Consider the following 13,686-nt stretch of genomic DNA (forward strand, 5'->3'; position numbering starts at 1 on the left):
TCGAATGAATCAGCGTGCTAATGGAAACTGAAGAAAGCTGGATGTCAAACTCCGCTGAACTTTCACGCTCCCGATGCAACGAGACTAGCTTGTTGGGTAATTGTTATGCCGCTGTGAACAATCGCGAATTCTATTTAACGTAGGAACTGCGGGAGATGTCTTGGAGACTAATAGGATGTTTATACAAATGCATGCCTCTCCGAAGACCGCGAGAGTGAAATTTTTGTTGCGAGTAGAAAATACTAAAACGTTGTTATTTTACAAGATGCGTTTGTTATTCATATAGTGTTGCATATGTTGTTACCCAAGTACGAATGTATTTCACGCTCGTATAAACTATTTTTACAGCTATATTCATCCTGTTCATCGGTAAACATTCGAATTATGGTGATTCAGAATTTTAATTTATTATATATATTATATATAAATAATTTTATTTTATTTAATTTATTTAAAATTTCAGAACAATTATATACGCTTGAATCCTCAAGTTAAGCAATTTGTTCACGCTTCTATGGAAGAAGTTGCTGTTGCACCGCAACGCGAGTTTCGACGAGACAAACTTTCACAAAATCCATTAATAATATGCATTCATTGCGCTTAAATGCTACACGTAATTTTAGTCGTTACTATCATTCTGTGTTAAGAAAGCTTCTGCTTAAGTATACATAAACTCGCGTCTAATTGATACAGCGTGTGGATGAACAGTTTAATCATATCAAAGCGTAGAACCCATATTGTAGAAATTAACTCAGTTTATTTGGTTTGAATTATTCTGTTTTTGTATGAAATAATTAACTGTTTGGTTAATATACTTGAACAGTGTGTTCTACAGGAGAAAATGAGATTAAAATATAATATTATTAAAAGTCCCTAAATGCTTCGTTAAGAATTTCTGACAAAAATACAAATTATGATTTAAACGCTGCTAAAGGTATCTATAGTCCTCACGCGACATGATGGGTCCTTTGTGTTTACATCCCCCCTCTTACTGGACCATTATAGTCGACATCGATATCGTCATCGTTTTCGGTCAATAGCAACCGATATCTGTGGCAGGTAGTGGGGGGAATGTAAACACAAGGGTGCTTCCTTGTCGCATGAGGACTGTATATCACATTCTCAAAATAACGCTCCTATCTTTATTAACAAACTGATAAATTTGTTGTTAATTTTAGTTGGTTGCAATTTTGTCGAATTTCTTCGCAGGCGATGTTGATTTTTGTAATTAATTTGTCTTTCGTAGGTTAGCCTTATCATACATTTTACATTAACAGTATAGTTTTAATGTAAAGTTTTAATAATGTAAAGAGTTTCTCTTATGTAATACTTTAGTCTTACTTTTACTTGTAACACACTCCCGAAGTATGTGCGGAAAAATGCGGGACACCCTATACGTATCCACAGAAGAAAGTAGCTAAATAGGCACAGGGCATGGAGGACAAATGCATCATATACTTAACCCATACAAACTTAATAATAAAAATAATATATATTATTACAAATTATATTATATATCCTATATTATATTGTCAAAATCTAGGCAAGTTATTAGAACAATCATTCCGTCAGAGAAATGATCAAGGACAAAGAATAGCTAATCAATATATCCGTGAGAAGAAATCATAGTGCAAGGGGTTAAATCGGCCGATTGTCGGCGATGTCTCGGCGTTCCCGCGTTTGATAATCGGTCATACCTGATCAAAGGTGGGAGCACGCTCCGAGATAAATGTTCGAAGCGCAGGGCGACGGGGAAAGACGAATCCATTAAATTGATGGCAGTGAAAATTGACTTTTCCTTTTCAGAGCGATTGAATTTCATTAAAAGTAGATTATCTAATACATTTACTCTCGCAATGTTCCGCACACGTACACACGTTGATGGATCGAGGTTACACGATTAATGAGAATTTCCGAGGGACACAAAGAGAGAAAACTGCGACCGTAACCCTGGCTCGAGAAGATTTACGAGCAGGATCGACGAGTGTGTAATGTACACCGTGACCCAAGAATTAAAAATGAATTTCGATGGAGCGGCCACGCTTGCTTTTTTACACCGCTTGAATCGGCGAACAATTTCTTTGATCGAGAATTAATTGAAGAATTTCAATAACTCCGACGATCTTCTAAATCTATCAATTACTCGCTACATTTATCAAATTATTACTGAGATCCAATTATTGGACTATATGTATTTATGTAAACTCGATCGTGCGCAGGCCAACGTGTAAAAGTGACTGCCACATGGAACTGTGCTTTCCCTGCTACTAATTGAGTTAATTAAAAAAGAAAGCAAAGCCTGAATTGAACGCTGTGCGTGCTGTATCGAACTCAGTCTACTATGAATAATTACATTGATCCTCGTTCTGTCTGCTAGGATCATTAACACCTTGAAATTCTAATAACTATATAAAAATACGTGAAACAATTCGAACCAAAAACTAATAAAAAGTGATACCTAAAATTGAAGAAAAACTCAAAGAATTTAATAATATCTGTATACAATGTTCAATTTATTAAAAATGATTAGAGAAAGGAATTTCTAATTTCTGTTTGTTAAAATTGAAGGACAGCTTATATTTTCCATAATCTTCAGCTTAGTAATAAATTGATACATTGATCACGTTTCATAACGTCGCGAGATTCGATCGATAACGGAGGACTACGTAAATTGTCGTTCAATGTCATCTGTAAGTGCCAGATACAAATTAAAAATACAAGACTGCGATACGCGGCGAGTGTGGCGCACTCTTAGCGAACACCTGGTACACACATGCAGTTTCCTTCGAAATAGATGCGCCGCGATCGATTTCTATCTCGGTGGCTACTTCGCGAAAGACGGATCCCGCCCGATATTGAGAACAAGGAAAAAAGCAACGGAATAACTTTACCGTAGGAACTCCGTGGGAAGCATCCATAATAAATAAATTCCGCTGCAATAATGGCAATAAATTTTCCTCCGACGATCTATACACGGTCGAACGGCGCGTTGTTCGGTGACGATTTATAGTAGAACTTTTGGTTGTATTTGAAATGAAACTTCGAGTGCTGCGAGCCCGGTAGGATAAAAGTGGTTTATAGGAGTCGCCGGGGCATGGAAAAAATTGTTATACAATTTATTGCGACGCCACTGGTTTCGAGGCATATTTGATATGGAAATTTTGCGCGCGAGAATGAAGAAGAGCAACGAGACCGAAAAGTCATCGATATAAATCAGCTTGAATGACTGTTTCGAGAAATTTGGATATTTATGCTGGACAATTTGTGAATTTCGATGAAAAAATAGAGTAGATCTCCGATTTTCGCGATCCCGGATTAAAAAGGTATTAAAAAAGGAAAGAGTTATATATGTCAATTGATGAGCTATATTTTTTATTATGTTTATTATGTTGAAGTATTAATTTCTGTACGAAACTTTTTTTTTCATACGTTTTTAATCCGGGGCATGATAATTGGGACATCCACCCTATTTGCAGATAACGAAGTAACAATAAAAAGAAATTATCCATATGTACGGTTGTTATTAAGTGTTACAAACCCATTGCAATAATATGTGTATTTTATGCTCCTGTAAGAGAGAAGAATGAAAATAACCCGAAACAGGTAATTCTTTATCGTCTTTCAATCTGTCGTCTATAAACGAAAGCTGTAAAGACTGTTGGATAAATAAACGTAATAAAAACTGTAACTGTTCGTTATATGAATTTGCTTTTATCAATCCTACCTTGAGCACGGCAGAAACATGGATCCATCGATGAACACAGAACCGGAGAGCAGAATATACCAGCTCGTGGCCAATTCGCCGGTGCTGAAATAATTTGATCAAATTCTAAACTGTTTTCTGATAATGAAATAAAATAGTTAATCAAAATAATGTCATTAAATATTATACACGAGATAAATAAGTTACTATCGAACTCTGAGGCTGTTAAGGGATGACAACAAAAATTTTAGAAATAGAGGAATACGGTAGAATGTTACTTTATAGGTAAAGTAACGTTTGTTAATACATAAACGAGTTATAGCAAAAATAGCGAAAACAAAGAAAATTTTATGAAATAATAACAGACAATTTTTATATTACATTGTTCAAGATAGATTTCATTTAAGACATCCTTTTAAAGTATTGGAACTTCTTTTTTAGCTTAGCTTTAATAAGAAAAGATAACAGAGTCAGAGTCTGTCAGTTAAAATTAAATTTACAAGATTTGGCGACACTAATTTGTACAAATCATACGTTTGGTGACAGATAGTTACAGGTGCGATATACGCTGTATAATGCCGTTTGAATTTTCAACTACAAACTTTGCTTCGACAATGCAACGATCTAGAAAGTTTTGAGCTCGCGCTACGGCATTGTACATTGTATTCTTAGAACCGACAACGTTGTTAAATAGAAGTGAAATTTCCGTGCTGTGGTTTTACGTAGTTCTCTGGCTTGCTGTTCTATTTCGGCAGAGGGCGCGCGATAACCTCTGTTTTTTAACGACGTCGGTATTTCAGAACGTGTGACACGAAACGCCGTATGGCGTTCGAGGCCTAGCCCGATACCTCTCGTCTATGGTACACAAGAGGAACACGTCGATAAAGTAGTACGTGACAAGAAAAATGCTGTCGATAAAGAAACTGTCTGCATAATTTTTTACGCGCCATCTACTCCAGATACGACAGAAATTTATTGATGGAAAGACAGCGAACTGATTTATTCGCTAGCAGGAAAGCAGCGCGAAGATTTATTAATAAATTCCAATCACTCATCTTCGGATGCACAATGGCCGAATGCCTCTTGTTTCAAACAAAGCAGATAATAGAAAATGGAAACAAGAAAAGTCGAAAAGTAAAAATATGCCAAGCGATGGAAATAAATGGTTTGTAATTATTCTAATAAATTAGTGCGAAACAAAGTACTTACTAGTAGAGCACGTGGTTCGCATGGTGCCTTTCGTAGCGTACGACTTTGCAAAGTCCTCGAAGAATGGAATCCCTGCACGGACGCAATGCTTCCAGACCTAACAGACCATAGTATATGATCTGTAGATCCTGAAAAGACAAAGGGATCAGTTGCAAGCGTTACTTGGTTAAATCAAGAAGTGAAAGTAAATGCAATTATTCGTAGAATGTAAGAGTGCATATGCTTGAATTTCAAGAAGTTGCGAGAATCGCATTTATTAATTAGAGAAACACGAAATCAACTTCTTGGTGGGCGTTCAAATAAAATTTATCATTCTGCTATCGTTTGAACTTTATCGAAAATTAAATAACTTATCGTTTTCATTTAGAAATCAAGTTTTTGGATAATTATACGCAGGCGAGATAAATTAATAAGATTACAATTGTTAATCACCAAGAATAAATATCTTTCACATATTTCATTATGATAACAAAATTTTTAATTCAAGCACATAATTTTTGTCAAAGTAGAATTCATACAATCGATTATTCTCATTGCGAATTCTACTTTTTCATTAATTATTACGTACATTATTTCATACCATCTCTCTCCCAAATGTAATAAATATTTCTTCGAGTTATAAATTATAGTAACGAGGATTAATATTCATAGGACCGTGGAATTACAAAATTCCACTTAATCATTACACTGCAGAGACTTGTATGCAGAATAAAAATTGTGCAAACCCTGAAATGTCTTTTCTCTTTTCATCATTGTAATAAATCGTATGTGATATTAAAACATTATTAAACTCAGTTAATGACCTTTTTCATTCGACATTTTACATTCTTTTTGAAAACATGCATAAAATCCGCGGACCATTAATCACAGTATATACAATTTCTTTCTCTGCGACGTGCTCTTGTTATTCCTTTCGTTGCACGGTATTAAAATAGTTACATTTCGCGCTGTTCAATGAAGCATGCCGGGAAGCCGTAGAATGATGGTGTCCGCCGGCCGAGAGGAACATTCTTCCACAATTATTTCCGTTTTACATCACGTGCGCGCGGACCTCGAATTTTTCAATAGCGACTGATTCGCGACCGCTTCCCACGGGTTGCTCAAGCGTCCGTAATTAAAGTCTTTCAAAAAAAAAAAAAAGAAAGAAAAAATTAATAAGTAAACGTAGTTTCGGAGCAATCGCAATAATAGCCTGGCATTGTCGGCGGAGCATTGTTCTCCACGGTTACGAGTTACGACGCTGTACCAGGGAATCATTTTACAATACCCCGCCTGCACACGTCGCTGTCACGTTTTCCTATGTTTCGTGCAATCAGGAACGGAGATATATAGGCAGTACCCGCGACAGACCAGTTAGTGCATTAAGCACCGTCCAACAATAGATAAGGGAATTATTTGTTCGGATTCGAAACGTGGATTTTTGCGCCGTTGCGTACGGCGTATTAAACCCGATTCATATCTGCAAAATCCAAGAAGCGTGAAAAACTGCTCATTGTCGGCAGCGTACATCTCAACTTTCCAATGTCCGGTCCATTGAATAAATCACTTTAAAGCGGAATGTCTGAGGCGTGGTTAGGTATATTGCACTTGAAATAAGATAACGAATAAACATTTAAAATCGTAGATTACTTCAAACATCGTACTTCCTTATTTTTATTTTACGAATAGCAAAAATAGTACGAAGAGCAGCGTGATCTTTTAGTGCGTTCAAACGAATTTTTATTTCTAATATTTATCGACACAAACCATTGAATTAAATAATTGTGTTTAATATTTTTATATAAGGAAATCAAATTTTTAAATATGAATGTGTTTGTAGTTTCACGATATTTATCGTCATAACGGATGTTGCTTTAAATAATATACGGGTATAATTACAGCAAATGAAGATGTTGACATAATGAACGGGAATATTTGAGATTTTATTTCGAAAACCGTATTGTCAAATAAAAAACGAAATGAGAAATTATTTCAAATATATTTTAACGAGAAGCTATAAGTTAACAAATTATTCGTAAATTGAAATAAATTAATGGGACAGTTGCTTCAAATAATGTATACCAAAGAGAATATTACATATTATTTTTTGTATAATTTATTTTTAAAGAGGCCCGAGGTCGCCAAGTGGCCGGTCAAAGTGTACACAACCCTTCTTTTAGGTGTCCGACAGAGCAAGACATCGCGGGGCCGATCGATGATGTAAGGGGATCGAGGGAAGCAAGAATCTAATTTCCACGCATGATCTACGACGAACCCGTTGATCGACTTCCATAGAAAGCGCGTACGAACTTTCATCAGCGTAACGCCAAGTTTAGCGGAGGGAAACGTTGTCGTTACGATAATTAAACTCTCTTCGCGTGACGTATATGATAACGCAAGGCGACCTCCATCATAATCGATATTACAAGATTACGGTACCTGACGTCCAAGTGACGCCGGAAGACATCTTGCGAACGATATTCTAGTGCCCGAGGGTCGAAAACGGAGTCGAAAGAAACAGAATCGGTAGACGGAGGGAAATAAATTTTCAGTTTTGATGCAAAAGGTAAATTTCTCAATTACCGTGTCTTTAAGCCAATTGTTGCTTCGCCGAAACTCTCATTAAATACTAGAATTTTCATTCTGCATGATAAAGGTAATTTAATAATGTTTTTAATGAAATAAAGAAAGACGTTTCATGCAACCTTTTTCAAGTGTTTTAAATGAAAATGACACGTAAAATTTGACTCTATTACTGGATTTATATTAAAAATATAAAAATACGCATCAGTGGTTTTTTTATCGTTATTAGAACTAGATGAAACCTTCTTACGACATAATATGAATTTTACAGTAATTTAGAAATTTCATTCTTCGTTTGTTTATTTTAACGAACTGCAACAATAGACACGTGAGATTTATTTTTCAACCATCAAAGTACATTGCAAAAAATAAACGTAATATAGAATTAAATTCGTGATAATGCGGTTTAAAAATTTGAATGTTATAACATTCTTGTTATTTTACATCCGCGAACGTGTTAATAATTTTCATCGGTCGAAAGTAGTACATCGTCATTGAGTCGCTATTGGAACGCTCAGTTATAAATGCATACCATCTTATATGCAATAATCTTTATATATATATATTTTTTTTTATTTAAAGTTCTTGTTTAAAGTTCTACCGTCGTCGCATGAATTCTTATACACAGCAAACTGATTCGGTCGCAACGTTCGTCAAGAAGAAATTCCCGGAAACGCATTCCGTATACTTCGCTCAACCACAATATCTTTCTCCGCCATGGCGATATAAAAACACATTCGTGGCGCGGGGTATGAAATACCGATAACACGAAACCGAAGAATCTCGACAGCTTCCCCGAAAGCCCGGTTGCTATTCCTGGCCACCTGTTTCCGTGAGATAGCCGTAGTAAGAAAAAGCGGGGTCGTTTCGAAGAGTAGTGTGTCTCGCAGTGCATTTTCCGGGCACTGTCTCCCGGACTTCGGGCGGCCCGGCCGTCGGTACAAGGGAATTTAGTTTCGGATTTTCGTGGAATAGTCATTTATCTGTCCTTAGATTGCGGGGTAAAGGCCGTTGCAACGGTGGCGCGAACCCCCTTATGGGCTCCCTTATCTTAGCCGGCGCCACGGTCACCGGGACCGTCGCGCTGCATTAGGGAGGCCGAGTTTACGCTGTTTTTGGGCCGATTATTTCGAAGATTACAGAAATTGGCATCGCCGGGCGCAACACCGGCGGATAGGCGCACTCGCGATCCCAATGGTATCTCGTTGGTGTAGGCACGCCGAATCGATATCGTGGTTTTTCGTAACAACGCACGATTTAGCGTGGGCTTATCATCCGTAGCATACATACACTTGCCAATAAATGCTGAGAACCAAAACAAAGGTACAGCGTTAGAACTTATCGACACGTTCGCTGCTACCAGGCTGATATGTGACGACTGCGATTTTCTATGTATTTCACGTCGTCTCATTGGAAGCAACTATTGTAATTATTATAACTGTTGTAGTAACTATTAATTAATAATTATTCGAAATCACTCATTTGGTGTGATATTAACTGAGCAGAAAAGTAATACTGCTTTTTCTATTTAAACCATGACAAGAGAAGTACTGCGGTATAAATAATATTCAGCAAAAAGATTTTATTATTTATATATATATATATTGCTTTGAGTAAATGGAGGAAATCGATTCTCTACTATTTGCATTAAAATTCGATACATTCGCTCGAAATATAAAATTGTGAATAAACCGATTGTGTATACAATTAAACTGTAAGAAAGATAGATGAACATTGCAGAAATTTTTATGGGCATAAAATCAACTTATGCATCTATGCAGAAATAAGTAGATAAGAAAGACAGTAAGAGGATCAAATATATCCTATTTCTTAATAATTATATAATTCTGTATAATCGCATCATCATAAAAAATATATATTACAAACATAAAAGTACATTCTCATCTTTAACGTATCGTACACGAATTCATAATCAAAACGATCAAGGAAGACAAAGATCCTATACATTATCTTTGTTTTGCATAACGCTGCACGGTCCGACGTGAAGATCCGTGATAACTATTTAAGCCGGAAGCACGTATCTTCACCTCTCAGTTTTACGTGGCTACCGGCGGCGAGTTTGTATCAATTGCTCTGTTAGATATTGATCGCCGCGCCGTCTACATCCTGGCAACATCGTGTTAAATTTCTAATCAAATTCACCCGTCTACTTCGATGCATGTTTAACTGAAACTCACAAACTTCACGGCGCCGTTTCGTCTAGATTGTTTGCTAACGCCAACCGCAATCAACATTAACAGTCGAGCCCGGTATCGACGTAACTCATGGATCGTTACAGTGAAACGGGGGTGGTTTGTTTCTGTCGTTTACGTCCGGAATGATGTATCCCGGAAGTCCGATAATAAATAATGCCGAATCGCGCGTACGACATTTTTGTCGAACAAAATACGTTTCTCGCGTTCATGGTTTCACTTAGTAGTAGAATTAGTTATTGCAAGGTCGTAATTTATGTATTTCTAGAAAAATTATTGTAGAATGAAAACTTTAACAAGAATTAAGCAATTCTTCATTTCAATTCATTTTCAAGTAGGTGAAAATAAATTGAAATAACTGGAATCTGTAAAATTATGACAACTTATTTGGTTTCTAAAAATTAAAGTAATTAGCATTTCTACAAAAAATATTAATTAACTAATTTTGTTTACAATATTACATTACTACTTTTATTAATGTTTGTACGATTATCAGCCCGAATATCTCGACTTGGTCTCTCCTATTACTTGGTATGTTACCTCGGTTAAAAAACAGAAGATGAACATTTTATTTCGTTTCAGCAGACTTTATGTAAGTCCATACTTTTTGTCATTAACCTACTATTTTCAACCCATGCCTTCGTCTCATTGTTAGAAAACGATAAAGTAGCTTCTCTGCCTTTGTCTGCCTTTTCCGACGAACATGCTGCACGCCTTATACATGAAATATTCAATTTACTTCCATTTAATTTCTCATTATTCTCGATCATTTTCCACAACGCGTTTTTCGTCAATTTGACTGAGCAACGTCGTTTTTTTGTTTCCGTTGTAAATTACGCCGAAGTTTGCCGAACTTTGCGGTGGCCAACCTGGAAGACGATCCCCATAATTTAATACCGTGCGCACATGCGAGAGGGGCAGCATACGGTGTCCAAAACGCAGTGTGCGACCAGAAGAGGGGAACCGTGTTTCGAACGTTACTCCTCCTCCTCCCCCCCTCGGCGTGTTTCTTCCCTTCTTTTTTTCACACGAAAAGTAGAGCGAACACTGGACGACCTTCGTGTATGGATCGTATGAAGCGAAATTACGAGCGCGTCTCATAAGATTTTCAAAGATCGCTTAAGCGTCGCGCGCGCGCGCGCGCTTCGGGCCGTTTGCCACGGAAGGCTATCTAAAAGTAAACATTTTATTCTCGTGCCGACCGAATAATATTCCTTTACCGTATTCCTCGATGGAAGTAACAGTAAACTGTAGCTTTGTTTTTTTTTTTGGACGGGGAGAACGACAGTATTTTTAGGAGAGAATTTTATGCCCGAGGCTGGCAAACTTTTTTGAATGCGAGAAAGGCAATACAAGGGATTTATATGAAACAAGTGATTTTTCGTGTGTGTAGGGTAAATATATCACACTGTTTAAGCGTATATATTTCAAACGTAGAATATTCATGAAAATAATGGAATGAAACGATTTTTGAATCTAGAATAAACATTTGTTATTTATTGCAGTTTGATAATGGACACAGATTATTTATCAAAGCTTTCCTATTAATCATTTAACACAGTAAACTTTTCATATTTACGCAAAATTAATTGTCACAAAAGATATCCTTCTTTCTTTAGCTTTCAGTTCTACTAATTTCAGTTTTACAATGCTTTATTCAGTTGAACATAACAATCTTCAATTTTTAACAAGAACTGCCTACTTGATTTCATTTCTATTAATCATTAAAATGGGTGCCAAAATTATATATTTTCATCGAACTGTATAGTTTAATAATTCGTATTTATATTTAATATAATAATTATTTGCGATCGTTAATTCGTCTGAAAATGTTAGAGCTCGTAAAGCTCGAGTAATTTGTCAACCGAAGTAGTTTACCCAAATGTCCTATTATCGGTCGGCGACGCTTTTGTAATCCGTAGAGTGGACACCTGTCCGAGGAAAGAAGTCGTGTTCCGCAAGATTAATGAACAGGCTCGGACATTGTATAGGCTTCGTTCTAGGTGTTGCTAAACTATGTTGCGGTGAAGTGCAACAAATCGACAATTTCCTCATCTGAATCAGCAGAACCTTTAATTGAGCTACGCCGCTGCGAGGGAGGTTCCTCGATCGCCTGGCATAAAGTCTGTCAAGTTGCTCAATTGACCATTCGGATGTATCATAGAAAGGTAAGAGAACTATTTCCTGCGTTCATGTCCACCTCTTACGCTCCTTGACACGTATTTATTTCACACAAAATAGCCAATAACAATTGTTGTATGTTTCGAAAACAGCAAAGTTGATCAAACATTTTTGATTCGTTGGTCAATGAAGGCACATCGAATAATACGATTTTGAACACTGACTTTTGGCTAGGTTGCGCAATTAATTTTTAATAGCATTATTAATATCTTTATACCACGAACCAGTATTACCTTCTCTCATTTTCTCCTTCACGCTGTCTCAAGTTAAAACCTAATACCTAAAGCCTATTATAGGATTATATTTATATTTTACTGATTCTATTCTACTTTGTTATACCGCACTGTCCTAACTTGCGTTATCAATATTCATATTATTTATAGGAATTGAACGAATTGAATTTTTCTAGAATCTTTCAAATGCGAACGATTTAAGATAGCATTTGCTGTGTAAAATTTTATCTTTCTACTTTTGATTTCGTTAATTAAATTACTTCGATTTTACGGGAATTTCAGCAGTGATTTATGATGAGAAATAGTAAAAATTCACTACAATTGCTTAAAACATCGATCGAGCCATTTTGAAAGTTGCATTGCTAATAGTTGATGCGTAGCTAATAATTCTGTACAGGGTTACACAGCTTTAAATAAAAAAAGAAAAACCAAACATTTTTTTTAAATATCACATTTGACTAATAAATTTGAATAAAAATTTATTTCGATCCTAGGCGTGATTATTATATAATTTTAATTGCATAGTGACGCAAACAAAAGTAATTTGCTGTTTGAAACTTCGCCAGACAGTATGAGCAGGCAAAAATATTGAAACGAAGGAAACAAGGAAAATAAAGAAGAATCGCGAAACAATTTGTATACCGAACTGTTACGACGAAAATTACACGAGTAAATGGGTGAGTCACTATGAATCCTCAAGCGCGTTTTACGAGAAACGGAACGAAATGGCAGCTCACCTGCGATATTGCGGAAAACGCGTTCCTTCCCGGTTTATTCTGCACAACTCGTTTAAATTCAACCTGGGGCTAGGGCGGGGGAATAATCTCAAACAAACGTGAATGCTAACTAGGCGGATTGTTCGCCGATTGAAACAGAGCACACTCATTGTGCTAATCACACGGCAGCTTGGAATATTCATGATCTCTCGCTGCGAAAAATGAGCGGCAGCTTTCTAAATCTGACTAATTCGATTATTGTTCGTTTCACAGGCGCTTGACTGTTTACCCATGCTCCGAATGTTATTTGCAGTCGGTAGAAATTGGAATAACCAGCACGGTCGCGTAAACGATAGATTACATTGCAGTTCCGTGGAATAATGTGATTCGGTGTCCTTTAAGCGTGGAACTCGCGTGCGTTTGTCTCCGCTCTTTTATCATCGTCGATGTTAATGTAAATTTTACAGTATCTAACTAAATATATTATTTATCGATTTGCCAACATGTGAATTTAATGGTAATACAATTTTTAACGACTCGGTCGATCGAATAATTTAATAAAGACCGCGAAATTGTGTTCTAGCAATATCTTTGTTAGAAGCAGTAACTTTGTTCGTTTCAACGACTGCAAAAGTCAAGCGTACTTTTTTCTAAAAACAAAAGTAACGATACAATATAACAAGCTCTTCTGCCATAGGAATCCCTGAAAAGTTCATTCCAAAACAAAGAGAGCAAAGCGATTAAAGAGCCACTTCCTTTTCATAGAACGCGTGTCCAATCATCGACGGCCAAAGGAGAAAATTAAATTTCCGAAATTTCCAAAAGCCGGCGTTAACTGAAGCGATCGCGCGGAACATCGCACCGGGCGA

At 36.5% G+C, this 13,686-nt stretch overlaps 1 protein-coding gene across 6 annotated transcripts in view; it reads right to left on the reverse strand.

Annotated features, from left to right (window-relative positions):
* Positions 1–13,686, reverse strand: part of LOC144471317 (rap guanine nucleotide exchange factor 2) — a 275,558-nt gene that overhangs the window by 196,798 nt on the left and 65,074 nt on the right. For all 6 annotated transcript variants that reach the window (XM_078183248.1, XM_078183256.1, XM_078183317.1 and 3 more), the window contains exons 3-4: positions 4,913–5,040; positions 3,725–3,808 (exon numbers count right to left, since the gene is read on the reverse strand). In XM_078183248.1, the coding sequence (XP_078039374.1) occupies positions 3,725–3,808; positions 4,913–5,040 (212 nt within the window). The remainder of the gene's footprint in view (positions 1–3,724; positions 3,809–4,912; positions 5,041–13,686) is intronic.

The sequence above is a fragment of the Augochlora pura genome, chromosome 1 (assembly GCF_028453695.1).
Source record: "Augochlora pura isolate Apur16 chromosome 1, APUR_v2.2.1, whole genome shotgun sequence".
Taxonomy (NCBI): Eukaryota; Metazoa; Arthropoda; class Insecta; order Hymenoptera; family Halictidae; genus Augochlora; species Augochlora pura.